Source organism: Diachasma alloeum, unplaced genomic scaffold (genome assembly GCF_001412515.2).
Source record: "Diachasma alloeum isolate Michigan unplaced genomic scaffold, Dall2.0 Dall_scaffold_00567, whole genome shotgun sequence".
NCBI lineage: Eukaryota > Metazoa > Arthropoda > Insecta > Hymenoptera > Braconidae > Diachasma > Diachasma alloeum.
In genome coordinates, this window is record NW_021680699.1 from 37,936 (window position 1) to 56,045 (window position 18,110).

Here is an 18,110-nt window from a genome sequence, read left to right on the forward strand (position 1 = left end):
GGGGGGGGGGGGGGGGGGGGGTGGTGTCATTAGTATTGCCTAGGGATTGAGCGTTTGTAGGACGGCCTACTTTGGCGGATAAAGGAGAGCTCTTCTTTGCTGTTGATAAGAGGGGTAAGCGTAGGAGCTTCTGGCGTGACTGAGAGATATCGCTAGTTATCTTTGGTGTGTTCATGACCCAAGGCAATTGAATCGAAGGGACACGGAGAAGCAATGGATGTGAGAAATGACAGGAAAAGAAACTAACCTTAAAAATAATGTAGCTGGACTAAAAAGCTGGATAAATACCAAGTCTCGATTGATATGGGCACAATTGCAAGCTCAGGAGAAGCAGAAAAAATTTGCAGTCAATCACAAGCCTTCAGGTACAATTAAACCTCAGTAAAACTCTCAAAACTAAGTACAACTAAGCAGAGAAAAATACCACGCGTCTACTCTGGACCGAGTTCGGACCGTTTCCCCCTTCATGTACACAATATTTTTATATTTTTTTGAAGGAAAATTTAACCGTGGAAATTGCAAAAAAACTCGACTTTTCCATTATTCTTTCGATTAAATGTGTTCAAATACGTTAGAATAAGGCGGGGAAAAAAGTTTTCAACCATGGATAACAAAATGCACAATTCCTATGGAAAATATCTTTCTCTCTTACGACAATTTTCCAAGTTATGCTGGTAATATCGCATATCGAATCAAATTTGTACTCCGCTATTTTCTTTCCAAACGGAGTAACAAAAAAATCTGAAAAAATTCTAGATTTTTTTTTTGCGTTAAAGTAGTACATACAAACTCCGCATGAGTCGTTGAGTGTAACAACGGAAAATAAATTTTAAATGTCCAAAAAAATGCTTATTCATGCTTGACAATTTTTCATATGACCCCTAACTTTGAGGGCGTAAGTTATTAATCCATGGAATTATTTGTTGAATTATTTTTTCAAATAATAGTCTCCTATTTGACTAGCGTCTTGTTCTCCCTCTCTCTCACTCTCGCACAACACACCGCTTTGGGGCAATCGGGAACTTTAATAATTTATAACAAATGAATGAGACTGAGGATAATTTTCAGATTCTAGATAGATTTTTTATTTATTTTTTCTGATTTTTTTAGATTTTTTATAGATCTTAATTTTCGCCATAACCTCAAATAGCTCATTTTCTCATGAGACTCTGTGTTATTTAGGCATTTTTTGGTAAATTATTATTAACAATACTAGACTGAGGATTGCCCGCAAACTCAACCAGTATTTTCCTATTCTTATGAACTTTCGTTTACAATTTTTTCCAGGTTTTAATCTTTGAAATGTGAGTTTCGTATGTACTACTTTACAGAACACGCTCAAATTTTCTGAGAATTTTCGAGGACATCGAAAAATTTGAGTGACCTGTTTGGTAGAGAATCCCTCATATGCAACAAAAAGTAAAATCTAAAAAAAAAATTCAACTCGTTGACTAACACATCAGTGGTCGTACCACCTAACATCGGGAGACACCATTTCATTGGCTGACATATCAATAAAAAATGATGACGAAAACTAGGGCAGATGGAGAAAATAGACCTGTTCAAAAATGTCCTTTCGTAATTCAAAATAATTTTCATCTTCTGTAAAATTTCAACCTCGATTTCAACGGACTCATCAATTCTTTCAACACATACAGTCCGAAGCAAGGGAGATGTATCGATTTAAGAAAAATGAGGGGTTCGTCCGTTAGCATGATGGAAATTTTATTACTTCGAGTGTGCAGGCATCGTTCGCGGATAGCACATGGTAATCGTATAGGCGATTCTTGGACAAAGACGCGTTCAGAGACAAATCCGTTTTCATACAACTCGAGAATAAGCTTATCTCGAGTTCTACTCATCCAATTTTGATTTCTTGGGGGTCAAAATTTTCAATTTTTGACCATCTATAAGAATATTTTTTGTGTGACGTATTGGGATCGACCAATATGTCGATTTAGTAATTAATAATATGAAAGGATCATATTACCACTGGATGAGAGGAAAGAGAAACATGATTTCTCCATCCTGCCATCCAGACATTAGTCAGCTATACCATGGTGTCTTTTGGACGCCATGGTCAGCAGTCACACGGTTTTCGCAAGTCCAGTTCAAGTGAACCGAACTGTTTGACTGTATTAGTCTGTGTCAGTGATGACACAAAACAGTTTTAGTGGAGAAAAACCGTGAGACTGCTTAGCTCAGCAAACGGAGACTTTGAGGAGTTTGGAGGAACTCTCTAGAGAGCTCAAGAGCGAAACAGAAAGGATCTGTCAAAGCTCAGGCCTTCAGCCATACAAGACAACAACGAGTCAGAGTCTCAGTCGAGTCAAATCAATATTATAGAACCGCGTTATACCGACCCATTGCACACTACCGTGTCTAAATTAACCACCAATATACAGCTATTTTACCTACATCTAGTACGATGGATTTAGTATCGTTAATCCTTCCTCTATCCTTGTTCGAACATCCCTTCGAGTGAGCGAACTCCCCGTGAGCTCACCGCCGAAACTAGCCGGTCAACATAGGGTACGACGGCCCTAGGAAAGAAAACCTTATTTCTATTTGTGACTAATCCCAGGGACTAGTCACATGTTAGATCACCCAGGATTAATGCGGTGGGTGATCTAACTGATAACGTCACATTTGTAAACATTTTTTTTCAATCTCTAGATGCTCGAAATAAAGAATTTTCAGAAAAAACGTTGAAAAACGTGAATTTTGCAAATTACGTCACGGTTGATCATTTCAATTTTTTTTCCAGTAATTCCTGTAATCAAAACAAGAATTTTGAGCCGTCATACATGCTGGGTTTCATCCTCTATCTATTTTAGTTTTAATTTTTAATTATAGAAATTTCGCGAATTCGATCGAAATACCCTAGAATGGCATTGATTGACTTTGATTATAAACAGTATGAAGTGGATTTAAATTTATACTTATACGTTACATATTTTTTCGGTACATAATCAAGGTCGTTTTAGGATATTTTCGCCAAATTCGCGCAATTTTAAAGAGAAACAATTTAAAAAAATAGTTCCTGGTTGAAACCCAACATGTATAATGGCTCAAAATTCTTGTTTTGATCAGAGCAATTACTAAAAAAAAACTTAAAATAATAAACCGTGACGTAATTTGCAAAATTCAAGTTTTTCAACGTTTTTTTTTTTAAATTCGTTATCTCGGGCATCCGGAGATTGGAAAAATTCTTTACAGAAAACATCCTCATAGGTGGTAAAAAATGGAAAATTTTGACCCCTAACAAATCAAAATTGGATGCGTAGAGCTCGAGTTATGGAAGAGAAACGAAAGAATAAAGAAAAAATCCTATCTCCGAACTGGGCTATGGAAAAAATCTGAAAAAATTTGAGAGATAATTTTTCTAGCCCCTAAATCGCAGAAAAAATCGCCATCAATTTTCAAGAGGGTGAGGGTCAGCCGTTGACTCTTTTCACATGGAATACCTCATTTATTTGCAACGAAGCATTCGGGAAATATTCCGATAATTGTGAAGGTTTCGGATATTATAACTGATTATTCCCCTCAGCTGAATTGGCAATCAATAAAAATGCAGTATTCGACGTTTTGCGATTGAGTGGGGTTAGGATTATTTCGATGATTTTTCGGTTATCCCCAATTAGTTGCATGGCAACCAAGTGACAATTTTCCGCCGAAGTGAATGAAGTTCCGGTATAAACATGGCTCTAACCCGCGAAAACGTAAAATACTGCAAAATACTCCCTATTGGTTGGGATTCAGATTCAGGGAATTATCTAGCCGAAAACCCTGTGTGCTTTAAAATTTCCTACAGTTTTGGAGCACAAGAGGCCTTCGGCTAGATAATTCCCTGAATCTGACTTACGACTGAAATTAAAAAAAAAATAGAACTTCCCTACATAATCTGAAAATTAACAAAATTGAGAAATCAATTGAAATAAGCCAAATCAAGGCTCAATAAATAATCAGTTGAATCAAAACCCGTTTAACGTTCTTGGCGCGACTATTTCAAATCACTGCAGGAAGGACGTCGGCCCTGTCTTCGCTGTTTTTTTATTAAGAAGATCTGACTTGGTTGATGGATTTGGCGGTTTTATCAAGTTTTATTGTTGTGTTTTTTATTTTAAATAGTGGACCATAAGGAAACCATGCTGGTGCACGCATCCTACTAGAATACTGAGAGTCCGCTCCTTTCCTCGCACGCATAACTGTCCTTGTCAGGGGCTCGCCCCGAAAATCTTTCTTTTCATCGCAAATTTGTGACAGACAAAAATATTTCAAGCAGCAACAATTTCTAATTAAACTATAACCTGTTTTGAATAAATAAAACACTTATCAATAATTTAACCGTCGAATTTCTGGATGATGAACTAGTCAGTTGGCCTGTACATTCGCCTCATATTCATGGAAACTTTAATTTTATTTCGAAGTAAAATATCGGCATAAAAGGGAATGTCATATTACTACATAATCGCTGTGATTTTCATGCCAATATATCGTTTCAGATTCAACGATGTCTTCAGATCCAAAGTACGCACGAGTGCGTTTTCTGGATGGTGGCCCACGCTTCGGGACAGTGGAAGTCTCTGACATAAATCATTTCCAGCTGCCAATAAATAAACAAAAGAAATGTCGTGTAATCTCTACTACGGAGCAAATCGCTATTTGTTATGTAGGAGGTATGATAATCAAAATGCTAACATTCGTTTTAGAAAGTGTCTTTTCTAAAACGAAAATGCCGTAAAATTTCCTTTCTGCACAACTTTTCTCTTTCAATTCAAGCGTTTATTTTTCCAATCAATTTCCCAACTAATAGAATCACACCATGCGACATCACATTGAACAATCTTCATGGTGTTTAACTGATTATTCCCTTCCTCCGAATCTTGACCAATAATATTTTTGAATTTGAGGAAATAAAATGATATCATTTCGATAATTCTGGTTAATACCGTGTAACCCATCATAGCTGAAGAGATTTGCAATTGAAATGATTCGCAATCAATCTGTAATAAAAAATCTGTAATAAAAGTAAAAAGTAATCTACTCAATTTCATTTACTCTTCAGTTGGGCAAAAGAGGAATAGGTGCATTGGTGAGTGAAGTGTGAAATGTCGAAGTTGGTGTGGTCATTTTGAAAAGGGACGAAATATCAGATACGGAATATGTTGGACAATGATGGACATCGCACAAAATAGGGTTTTGTTAATTTATTGAACACATTAACGATAAATTTTCGTGAAACTCTCCTATTGGAGGGCTTAGTATATAAAAATAGTTGTCTTCACTAGCTAGCGCCTTGTCAACCGTGTGACGGATAAAGTACAAATGAGCGATCATGGATAGCTCATAAGAAATAATGAAAATAGTCAATGAAATCCAAACAAACCATAGAACTGCCCAGAACTTTTTCTGTAATGTTTTCTCAACTTCCATTTTTATATGGCATATTTAGTTCGCGAATACCTTGTTGTAAAACAACTGAGGAGACTCCTTAAGGCAGCGTATAAGACATTACAGGACTCCATTTCGAGTGAATGTTCTCGGCTGAAAAAACAAATTGACAATTAATGTACAATTAATGATGAGAAAATGAATGATGCTTGGAAGAAAAAGAATGAAGGAGTTATCAACGCCCCAAAACTGTCAAGTGATGAGAATACCGGGGAAGATATGGGGTGCCAGATTTTCGAGACGGGGAAACTAGATGGAGAGGAAAGTCTGAAGAGGAAATCTTATAGTGATGTTGAGAACAATACGGTGAAAAAACCAAAGGTATATTTGATGTTTTTATATTATCATAGCATATGGAGTCAATGACGTCACTTCCTTCCCTGATGAGGAGAGTACATATTTCGAAGGCGAGTGTATCAAAGAACGCGAGTGTCGGATGCTATTTATTTATCACAATGTATGGAAAGTGCGATATTGCGCACGGAGCGTGCGCAAAATTCATTCTCACCACAGCATGATGGAATGTTTCATTTCTTACGTGTATTTCTAGTGTCTGCAAATTTTCAGTTCAAAATTTTAACTAGCTTCTTCCAGCCAATACTCATAATACTCGTTATCAATCATCCGAGTGAGAATCAAATGTATTACATAACACGAAATCGATTCTTGTCTACATTTCAAGTGCCATATTATATAGCAGCCTGTATGCACTTCTCCTCAACACAATTATTTATTTTATCGTCTCCCCATGAGTAGACAGTGCCTTCTATTGAAGTATTATTAATGTACTTGACGTAAATGCTCATAATTCGGGTTCTGATTAATTTCCATTGATGTTGATGAAGCAGTTTACATAAATGTTGGACGCTCTCACTATTACTTCCGGCATACCCATTTGTCACTGTAGAGTACCGATGTACAATGAGACTGCAATAGCAGGGATTGAATTCTATGCAATGTGATCTTTTCAAATCATACATGTATTTATGAAGATCGATTGTTATAACAGAAAGTCTGCCGAACCTCTCCTCGCAATACTTTTTCCAAGACTCCCGATCAATCTGAGCTAGAGATACCCGAATCTTGCGATAAGACTAAAGTTGACGGGGAGCCTGTGAATGAGTCTGACTTAGATTCCGTGGAGATGGAATCTTGTGCTTGGAACGCATCAGCTAAAGATGCTCTTCACGAGCATGGGAACAAGTCGCCTGAGGTAAATTTAAGAGCAAATGTTTTTCATCGATTTCAGGACCTCCGCAAAATCAAAAAACACAAGCGATAAGCAACAAATATCGGTTATAGGCTATAAGAAATAAGTTTCCAACGTTCCGTAGTCAATGCGCGAACGCACAATAGAGTAAGATAACTAAGTTATAAGCTACACGAATAGTCTATAATTTATATTTTTCGATTATCGCTTGTGCTTTTTGACTGTGCGGAGGCCTTCAGTTGTTTCGATAATTACAGCAAAAAATGCGGGATTCCTACTTATTGTTGGTATTATTAGGTGTAATTCATATTCGTACGGTAATCTTCGGCATTGAATTGCTTTCATAATAGCCGTTTTTCAAACTGTATTTTGCTCCCGTACCTTCGACTTCTAACAGATTTCTGGAGTGAGAATATTACTTTGAACCCCTGTAACCGATTCGTGATTCGATGATAAATCTCTCTATAGTATCACTGAAATGATTGTATATTGCAGAATGACGACATACGCCTCAGAGTAAAAGATGGACCTAATTTTTCGAGGAGTCCAGGTCATTTCGGTGACATGCACGATTCCACATCTCACCATTCACCAAATATCTCAGAGAAATCCTCAGAAACGGATGACAACAATAGTCCTTTATTCAGTCCTCGCCAACACAACGACCTTTCTTATCCTGAAAATAAGTCGAATGGACATTTTTCTAAAAATCTGAAGAAATCGGTCAAATCTCTGCCTAAACAGGTAAGATTTCATCAGGAAATGTCACGGGGGGAGGGGGGATCCCAGACTCATCGGGGTTTCGTGGGAGTTGAATAATATGAAAGATACGTGTATATTGATATGGAAACATTGAGAGCCAACAAATTCAACTACAGGTGACTAATTGATGAGGATCTATAAGATGGAAAAATATTGAAGATCATTCAGATTTGGAATCATTAGTGGAAGTTGCTGATGTAAACCGACCAAAAAAAGTAAATTTCCATATTTGTGTCCCATCAACATTCAGCTAGCAATCAGCTCTGTCGCAAAAAGAATCATTAATGTAATCCAAAATTACAGGCGCCGGCGAGATTTTTTCAGAAAAAGAAACAATCAGAAAATCACAAGGACAACACGAGTATATTGAAAGAACTGAGAAATCTCCGTAGTCAATTAGTCAAATTATCCGATCGATTAGAAACATTTCAGGGGGCTGCTTTGAAAGAAATAAAGACAGCCAACAATTCTTTCCAAAAACTGAAAGGTATGATTGAGTTCATCTTGATGAATCTAAAAATGTTGATTATTTTATTCGCAATTAAAGGGGAATAATTTTCTTTATACAGAAACTACAGTAAGAAACTTACAAACAAACTTGAGGAATTTTGAAAGTCCTCCCCCTTCTAGTTATTGGAGGAGTGAAAACGACAAGGTAAGTCTGATCCCAGCTGAAGCAGCACTATCATCTTCCCTTATCATTGTGCATACCAAATGTCGAATCGAAACTCCTGAATGCTTCCATGATGTTATTCGTCACAGATATTCCTTCTTTTTCCATGACACTTCTTTCATCCCGAGATTCCCTGATAACTGTGGAAGTTTCCACGATGGAGATGCCCAAACGAGTTACTCTAGTTGCCCAAAATAAAATGAATTACGTATTGAATTCCTTGAAGACAAATTTATTCCTGATGAATTGGGGAACTATCGTGTTAAACCCTTTTCATTCAAGAGTGATTTTTGCCCAAAAAGAATTCACGAATATTTATTTGTTTATCCATTTTCGGAGAAGTGAATGTTTTTTATGTTTAAGGAACATTCTGTAATTAGTTAGACTGCTAGGGGAACATACAACACCAAAATTTCTGAGAATGAAGAAATTATTTGCAGTAGCTTCGATTAAATGAAATGAGCAAAACTTTCCTTATGCATGGACTCTTAGGAGATTTAGTTCCAAATTAGTAATTAACCTACTGGAGTACTTCAAAACTGAGGATGAAAACGGAGGGTCATAAAGGAAAATGTGCTAAATTGAATGATCAAGGAAAATTGAATTTAAATGCAGGCCAATAATGAAGATATTGAACACTTTGAATTCCATATAACCACATGCTAACACCTGCATTCGATGCATGTTTTTAATGTTATTTCTGAATAATCAACTCGAGTTAGAGAATTGAGATTTTGATCAACATGACGAAGAGAACTGTCTTCCAGTTTTAAATAATGTTTTATATTATTTTGAGAACTTGCAATGTTAGATGAACATCCTTTAGACAAGAATATCTCATTTCATTGAAATATTATGTAGAAATATTTCTAGATATGGATACTGATAGCGGTGGCTATGTGGATAGAGTGTGGTATTAGCATACGGGCGACCCGGGTTTAATCCCCGGCTGTCAGGGCAAAAATTTGTAACAACACGTATCGAAAAAGTTGATAGAAATCGATTTACATCTGGATAATCATCCATGATGAATTATATAAAATCCTATATCATTTACAGACTGAAAGTATGCACTTAGGGCAAGGAATATGGATTAGCAAGGAGGACTACGATACAACTGGTGTCCATTCATGTTCATCACACGCTTTTGTTTGGAGAATGGCAGAACTGATATTCCAAGAGGAATTGAAAACTGGAAGCGTTACCGGAAGTATATCCCGTCGAACAAGAGAGACAAAACAAGCTCTATCTTTAAAGGGACGCTTAGCGTTAAGAGGTATTCAAATATTGGTCAACTTATAACAGTTAGTTAACTACATTTGTCTATATCTAAGTCAGAATGTCGTTGGTTATACACCAAATGCATGTGGTTTCACGTATGGAAAAATGCATTAAGGAAACTTAAGATAACCTAAGCTTTCTCTATGAAATTATCTTGAATTTCTATTGGAATTCTAGAAGAATTCTATTGGAGATCTATTAGAAGTCTGAGAATAACATAATTTCAATTTAATTGATGTACTGTTTTCAGATATTTACAGTTATTACCTGAGGACTTATCAGAAGTTAGACGAGGACTCTATTGCTTATGAACTCGCTCAAATTTCTGACTATCTTAGAATCAAGATTAATGACATCAGACAGGGCCCAAGTGAGTTTTGCAATCTTCAAACATTTATACTGAAGAGAATGTCTCAGTATTTTCTTTCTTCCAATAAGCCGTTTATTGTCTCTATTTTGGAATGAATGGACTCATAGTTGATTTCGTAAATGTAGCAAATGTTCAAGTTCAATATCAAACATATGCAAATTCAGATCAGATACGATACCTGTTAATGTTAACGCAACTAAGAACCTGTCTTTATTCAGGGATAAATAATGACAATTGTTTTTATCATTTTTATCATTTTATTATTTTTATCATTGTTTTTATCATGATCATTATTTTTATCGTAGTGAATGTTCTTTTCGAATGTGTTATAGACATTTGGTAATTTAATTTTAAATATTTACAATAATACGATTACAATTTTCTTTTTCCTCTTTGGGGAAATAGGGAATTCCATTCACAATGAGATGCTTTGTGCACTCTTCCTCGGTAGTTATTGGGATATTGACAGTAATGCAGACATATTCAATGAGCATAGGAATTGTAAATGACAAATAATGTATGTAGATATGAAGTGAAAGTGAGCTCAATTTTACGTAGTTTAGGAGTTTATTCCATTGAATTCATTCATTCAAACCATCATTACGAAAAAAGTTTCCTGTAACGAATGACAGCAATGTTACAATTTCCCATTTTATTGTGAAATGAAAAAAGACAAATTTTGGATAACTCGATTGCCATTCATGACAATATCATCGATGCAATTTTCTCAAGCGTCTTTTGATTGCAGAGAAGAATCGAAAAAAAATGCAGATAAGGCCAATAATTCTGAGGAGACAGTAAATACCACAAAGATGAAAAATACGAAAAAGAAAAATCAGGAGAAGGCTATCTGTTTGAGCTCGGATCTGGTTTCGGGAATATTGACTGGAGATGGGCGAAATTTAAATGGCTTTTAATGGGAGCGGAAGAAGGTCCACAAATCACTGCACGTGCACGTTGATCACAATAGTCGATTTAATTATCAAATAAAGTCAATTATTTACACGTGTCAAATTTAATTAATTGAGAAGGTCAAGAATATTGGCGCGGGTCACAATAGTTATTAACGCAGTTCACAGAATCTATAACGCCGAGCAATTGTACGCAGAACTCGAATACAATAGAAATACTAGAATATTCGCGGAACACAATGTACACAGTACGAAGGCCAAAATGCAAATGAGACCGATTAAAAGACCGCAAGGTGGCAGGTGGCAATCATCGAGGGTCCGAACGTGCCCCAATTTAAATGGGGGCGTTCGCTGGACACCTGTCCATCAAGTGGCGCCTCAGGTGTCAGAGGTGAGAGGCCACTGGTCAGTTCAGTCGGTTGCGCAGGTCAGTCATGAGAAGCCATCCAAGCATGCGAGAGGAGCGAGTGTGCGTGAGTGTGTGTGTGTGCGGAAAATAATTCGGTGGAAAACCGAACACTATCATCAAGAAGAGAAAAATTTCTGTGGGAGACGATCGATTGAGAGAAGAAGGAATGGACTTGACACCGAGATCTAAACACTGTGACCATTCTCTAGATTCTATAATACTAATTCCTGAAAAAAGGATTAGGGCGAGTCAAGAAAAGGGACAAATAAGGGATAATTTGAGAATAATAACCTATATTCTTTTCTAAATACAATTATGATCGTCCAAAGACGTAAATAAGGCCTTTACTGAGATCTAGGGAGTGGGGGAGGCCAGGCAACTTTTGTACACGTAAGAAGGGAGTGACTCTAATGCAGAAAAAGGGGAGAAGCTAGTCGTGTCGAGGGAATGTAACTAACTATGAAAATAATAACTGAATGGGGAAGAAACAAAAGAGTGTAGGCTCACCGTTGGGGGGTATGAAGGGTAATATTGCGGGGACAAGAGGGAAAATGAGGGGGGTAACTCGCACTCACGACTTCCAGTTAAGGTCTAATCCGGGTCCTTCAGCGACTCCAGAGATTGAGCCTTCGTTCCTCCTTCCAGACTCCAGGGGCACGGTATTTAGAGCTGGGATGAGCTCGGGCACCAAAAATCCTCTTTACTCGAACACAAAGTCCAATATACGGGTTCTTCGGGCTATTTGTACTGTTTCTTCAACTCTTGGGGCGCACGTGGCAGGGTCCAGGACAGCGGTTACACGAGTGATGGTCTTTTCGTTTCCTCCGTGATTCGTGGGGGTTCGTCAGGTGCCGAAGTCCTTCGGGTTGTAATTCGGGAACAATCGGGGCCAATCAGCACGGGTGAGTGGTGACGACGACCACAATCCAGGGATGTCTCGCTGGGATCGTCGAGGGCGGTAGGTTGCCGAGGCCCATGTATGGGTAGTTTGTGGGGGGAGCAACGGCTCCTTCAGTTTATCCAGTAGGGCCGGAACTGTTGTCTTTCTTCGGCTGATGTCTTCGTGATGTCCAGTAGCGGGAGTAGAGGGGCGATGAGGGGAAAATCGAGGGAAGGGGTATCCAACGGTGGCGGGATTTTATTATTTAGGGGGCAGTGTATAGTTGGGCAAAGTATAAAATAAAAACAAATAAAAATAAAAGAATCGCCTCGTCACAACACAGAAATAAAATATCCGGACCGTCATCTCCAGACATAAATTCTGGCGATGAGTCTCCTTGGGATTTTGAATCTATCGACGATTCATTCCTAGAAGGACTACAGAATTTGAGACACAGTAGGGGCAGAAAACCCTTCTATCCGACTAAGTCTCTCCAGTTTCCCCTTGGTGATACTGATGATGAGAGTACTTAATTCATCAACGATTTTCGTATCCCTGCTGAACTCTTTTCGAACTCAAATATTTTTAAATATTTATTTTTGCTTCATATTTATTCCATCTATAGGATGGAACTGAGTAAGAATTATTACTGTAAGAATAGGAGTTTATGTCATAGAAGTCTTATTCGAACAGAAAAGATTTTATTAGTTTTCTTAAATGATGTTCAATTTCATAATGCTAAAAAGTAGAAGAAAATGACCTAGAATTGATTTTTTCGGACGTCATAATTTTTTTGAGAAAAAATATAATTAAGATTGTAGTTGAAAATATTTTAAAGAAAGTTTATGTTGGCTGCCATGTTCGATATTTAATATTTTTCAATATATTCATATTTTTATCAAAGTGTATAGTGACATGATCTTCTCAAAACATAGTAAAAAATTCAATAGAAAACCCTGGCGCTTTCTTCAAGAAATTCTACTGAATGTCTCTTCGAACTCTATACGGATTCTATAGCAATTCTATTGCACTTCTGTTGAATAATTCTATTCGTTTTCTGCATCAATTCTTTTGGATATTCTATAGGAAAAGTCAATAGATTTGAACTTCTGTTTAAATTTTTTTAATGAGCTTTTTTCTTTCTAAAATTTTTAGACGTGAAATTTCCAAGTTTTTTCATGATGTCTTTCGTTTTAATCTGCATTACAGAATGAGAATGAAAAAAACTCAGAACATTCATGCCTAAAAATGTCAATGGAAAAAATCTCAATGGAAAAATTCAAACAGAAATCCAAATGTATTGACTGTTCCTATAGATTATCCGATAGAATTGGCGCAAAAAACGAATAAAACTATTCAACAGAAGTTCATTAGACGTGCTATGGAATTCTTATAAAGTTCCGATAGAAATTCAGAAGAATTTCTTGTAGAAAGTTCTAGGTTTTTCTATTGAATGTTTTCATACGTGAAATGTTGGTTTGATAGAAGTTGGATCATAAACATTATTTATAATTGAATGTAATTTCATGTTTTCAAATAGTGATTGTTCAAATTCGTTTCGTGTGATAGACAATAAAAATATACAGGAGTAGTTATCTGCCTATCATCACGGGTTCAACATAAAGATAAAAACATTGTTTACTTACTGAAAAATGTATGTGTAAAATTTCGAGATTTCCGTATTACTTACCTTAGGATCATTCGATTAATTGTATGGACGTTCACTGTTTTTATATTTGTTCTTTCCATATTTTTAATTTTCCAATAAAAGTAATTCATTCAATCTCAAGGTTTTTGTTGAATTATGAATATTATTCATAATTCAATCTGATTTCATGTTTTCAAATATTAATTGTTCAAATTCGTTTCGTGTGAAAGACAATAAAAATGTATGGGAGTAGTTATCTGCCTATCATCACGCGTTCAATATAAAGATGAAAAAATTCTTTACTCACTCAAAAATGTATGTGTAAAATTTCGAAATTGTCGTATTACTTACCTTACAATCACTCGATTAATCGTATGCACACTCACTGTTTTTATATTTGTTCCTTCCATATTTTTAATTTTTCAATAATAAAAGTAATTCATTCATAAAACTGCAAAATGTTGTAAATTATTTCTTGTACTACATCCAATCAGAATTAATGGTTCTACCTATTGAGTTTTCCAATCGTTTCTCATCATATTTAATTAAAGTAATTATTGGATCTCAATTGACAATCAAATCTCTCATAATTACGAGAGAAAATATTTATATAAATATAATGTCAAAAGATCATTTGATAGGCCCAACCATTCTTTTTGCACGCGAATCATTTTCTCTTCATCAAAAGTTCCAAATGTTTACCTGACAATTATATCCATGGAATTGATAACGTTCTAGTCTAATCACTTTACATTATCACTCCAAGTATTACGAGATTTTCAATTTGTAACGTCCAAAAATAATTCTTCATCATTTTATTGGGAATTCATCATCGTTCTAAATATTAGTGAATCCAATATTGAGAAATGGCCGACTTTCCGTCGTCATTTCCCAATCTTACTTCGTCCACATACATTTTCCATCCGTAAACTCAACGGAATTGAGACCAGTTAGCATAGCTCATGCTGTTGCTGCCTGATCAGCAAAAATTCAAGCGTTGCACCATACAATTTAAGGGGTTAACGCTCATTTCCACAATCAAAATCAAAAACCAAGCCAGTCGTTTATCGCTCCTCGTCCCGAGTGGTCGAGTCTTAAAGGGGGCTTCTCTCCCTTTAGGAGAAATCCAAATTTCTTAGTGATCGCGAAATTATTGAACTACTGGTGGAAAATGTTCACAAAATCGATCTACCTTCGCGTTTNCGAAATTATTGAACTACTGGTGGAAAATGTTCACAAAATCGATCTACTTTCGCGTTTCTTCCCATAGAGTAATTCGCTTAAGTCGATACTATGCGTGGTAACCTATCGAATTAATAGTAGATAGCTATCGGGCGTGTTTGCGTAGGGATACTGCATCCTTAAATCGAGAATAGTGTCTTTTCTTGCATATAAGGGACCTTCAATATTTTATTTCGCCTTTCATACCGGCCCATTAATTTATTTCTCTTCAATTCTACACAAACCTCTTCTTATTTATCCAAGAGTGAAAGAAGGTAGACTAATTGAAAGTAACGCCACATGGTTTCGTTGCCGGTGATGAAATCGTTAGTTTACCGATGAATTCATATATTAATTTAAGCAACGAATATTTTTTCATATAATTGTAAAATCTTAATCAATTACTATAAATCGAATAATCAATGCAAAGTCATTCATACTAATGTTGCTAAAATTCCGACAGTAAAAGTTATAGTTCTGATACAATTATAACCTTCTAAATCTGAAAACGTGTAAACATCTAAATACTCAATTGGTTAGAACTTTGAAGCCGATTAAATATAGATAATAAATTGAATCAATCTTTTGATTCTAAGTAAAACTTGAATTTATTTTTACGCCTGAACAGGACTGCATAGCGTCGTCCTCATAATAAAAACTAAAAGAGATGAAAGATAATCCTTCAGATTATTCTTTTATTGATAATTCTTAGTTTATGTTTCGAGAGTATTAAAATTAAAATATGAAAGTTGTCCTCCGACGCTGACAACATCTCCGGACATAACAAATTAAAGAAAAAAAAAAAATCTGAAACTAAATGAGATCTAAAGCTACTCCTCCTATTTTCTTATTTGCTCCAATCATAACCACCTGCGATCCAAGCCCTAGATACCTCAATGAGAAATAAGGGGGGAACTGACAAAGGCCCCCCACATTTCTCATTACTCCTTCTGAACTTATAAGTTTTAACGGGGTTTTTCCATAATGCGTACAAAAATGATATTCTTCAAAAAAATGCAGCAAACAAAGTGATTTTTTGCAACATGAGCATCTGACTACTGCAATATTGGAACAGCCGTCAATATCACAGTGCGGATAAGATGATTGCCCGAATGCAAAATCGACAGGATTTTCGAATTCATCTGATTTTTTAGAAATGTAACCACTCTGAAACCAAGCATAACGAAATAAATTTTGATACCTTGGTGATGATAATTGATTAAGGACTAAAGTCTGTAACTTTATAATATTGTTCCGCAAATGTAAATTAATATCATAGTTCATTAGGATGACACTATCCGAAAAATGACTAACGTAATTCTTCTATACCTTAAACCATATACGTCAAGGGGTTGAATTTTTCCAGTAGTCCCCTTTGGTATCAACATAGTTAATATTTCTTTATCCGGAGGAGTAATTTCTTTCACGACTTGAGGACAGTGTCCGCTCCAGGAATCGATTAACAGTAGACTTCTAGGACCCACGTTTGGGAAAAAGACTACCTTCAACCAGGTTTTGAAATGCTCTGAAAAATCAAGTACTAGATGATAATCCTAATTATTGTATAGAACATATCATGTTTGTTAGGTCTTAAATATTGTCATACGTGAAGTGAGTTTTCCCGATTTTGAAGCGGTGATGAACACATTCGCAGGTTTGAAGAGATGTTGCTCCACTATTGGATCGAAAGTTCCAGAAGGTTCATTTAAAACCAGGAAGAGAGGTGAAAGTAATTTTCCATCAGCAGAAATCAGAGGTTGTACTGTATAACTATGTGTCGTTGAAGTTATCGATTGTACGACGCACGCTACTTGTTTAGTACCTTCTTCAGCTAACGTTCGCCCTGAATAAATTTCCAATTGGAAACCACTTTGATCAGTATTATAAATGTTTTCTGGGCCATACGTATCCCAATAAGACCTAACTTTCAGGAGGAATTCGNCCGAGTCTCTAATGTTTTTCTGGTGATGAATTTGTTAATCTTCCGGGATGTTATGCGGTGTGCTCGTTTAAAATAATGCAACCACCTGGACGAAGCTGTACAACGAACGTCTTCGAAGCCGATTTCCTTCCGGGCGTGCAGAGCCCACCTTCGGAGGTCAGTATCGTGGACGATCAAACCTGCATCGATAGCATTCTTCATATTCTTTAATGTGTACTCCGAAATGCGTTTCAACTTCTCCATGTATGTCCCTCCTTTATTGAATTGATTCGCCCAGCGTCGTAACTTTACGCGATTTCACCTTCCTGAATCGATGGGAAACAGTTTCTATAGAGAGATTCTTCTTCTTTTTTCCACTTCTCCAGAAGTCAACGGCATTCTTTTTATATTCGAAATCTACAGGTTTCTCATCCTCCGAACAACTGTCAGGTGATTCTTCTGTATGTGGTTGAAATTCTTTATCGTCGACCGCTATCATTTCGATATCTTTATAAGGCTCTTGCAAATCCAGGGATGTTTCTTCTTTCATTTCAACTCCATTATATTCCTCCATTGATTGAATCAATATCCTTTCAAACGTGTCTGCTAATTCACGTTCCTCATTGTTCATGGGTGTTTCAGCAAGATTGAGAACTTCAAATGTTGCCATCAGAAGTCGGATAACGTTGATCGGATTAACTTTCATGGTAGAACAAGTATAGATCATGACACACACCGAAAAACTACTTTTCTCTTCGATATATGTTCATAGACTGATTGTAATTCCCAAGAGGGATGGAAATGAAAAACATTGATATCGTATAAGTTATATTGATCAGAGTAATTTCATCCTCAGATAACAAATGAGCCATTTGCATCAATATTTTTACAACTCCCGAATATTCTTCAGTTGTGGTTCTACATTATCAAACAGAATGGTATTGTCATATGTCGCCATTTACGTCTCATTGAAAACGATATTACATCGAAGCGATAAGAGCAACCGAAATACATTTTATCATCGATCCATTATTTACTATACAAAATCATCGGCTCTTCTTTGTACCACCCATCAACGTTCATATACAGATGACAATTTGAATTCCTCAAAATATTTCATCATAACTCATTTTTTCAAATTGGAAATGGAAGCCATTTAGTGGAATCTCTACTCTGCCCTTTAGTGCAATTTTTTATATTCATGGTCATTACTGATTTCTTTTGAAAATGAATGAGGTAGGTCCGATCAATTCGATAAAATACCATGAGGATTGTTAAGCCCTCAAGGTTCACTCCCGAAGACTATTTCAATTGTTTCACTTATCATTTCGTGTAAGATCAGTCTATTATAACAAACAATTTAAAACCCA

General features: G+C 36.2%; 1 protein-coding gene and 1 long non-coding RNA gene across 2 annotated transcripts; both read left to right on the forward strand.

The window, feature by feature from the left end:
* The first annotated feature begins 5,699 nt into the window (after positions 1–5,699).
* LOC107043407 lies at positions 5,700–7,371 on the forward strand. The gene is made up of 3 exons (XR_001461230.2): positions 5,700–5,775; positions 6,464–6,667; positions 7,160–7,371. It is a non-coding gene; the product is annotated as an uncharacterized LOC107043407 (long non-coding RNA).
* Positions 7,372–7,558: 187 nt separating this feature from the next.
* LOC107043406 lies at positions 7,559–9,877 on the forward strand. The gene is made up of 5 exons (XM_015264906.1): positions 7,559–7,641; positions 7,730–7,913; positions 7,996–8,081; positions 9,159–9,375; positions 9,631–9,877. The coding sequence occupies exons 4-5, from the start codon at positions 9,168–9,170 to the stop codon at positions 9,843–9,845; spliced, it is 423 nt and encodes a 140-aa protein (XP_015120392.1). The 5' UTR covers positions 7,559–7,641; positions 7,730–7,913; positions 7,996–8,081; positions 9,159–9,167; the 3' UTR covers positions 9,846–9,877.
* The last annotated feature ends 8,233 nt before the right edge of the window (positions 9,878–18,110 follow it).

Bases quoted from the DNA above. Each gene is read 5' to 3' on its own strand.
- LOC107043406 (XM_015264906.1), top strand. From the start codon at position 9,168: ATGCACTTAGGGCAAGGAATATGGATTAGCAAGGAGGACTACGATACA. The intron at 9,376-9,630 runs GTATTCAAATAT...TACTGTTTTCAG, and splicing joins GGGACGCTTAGCGTTAAGAG to ATATTTACAGTTATTACCTG.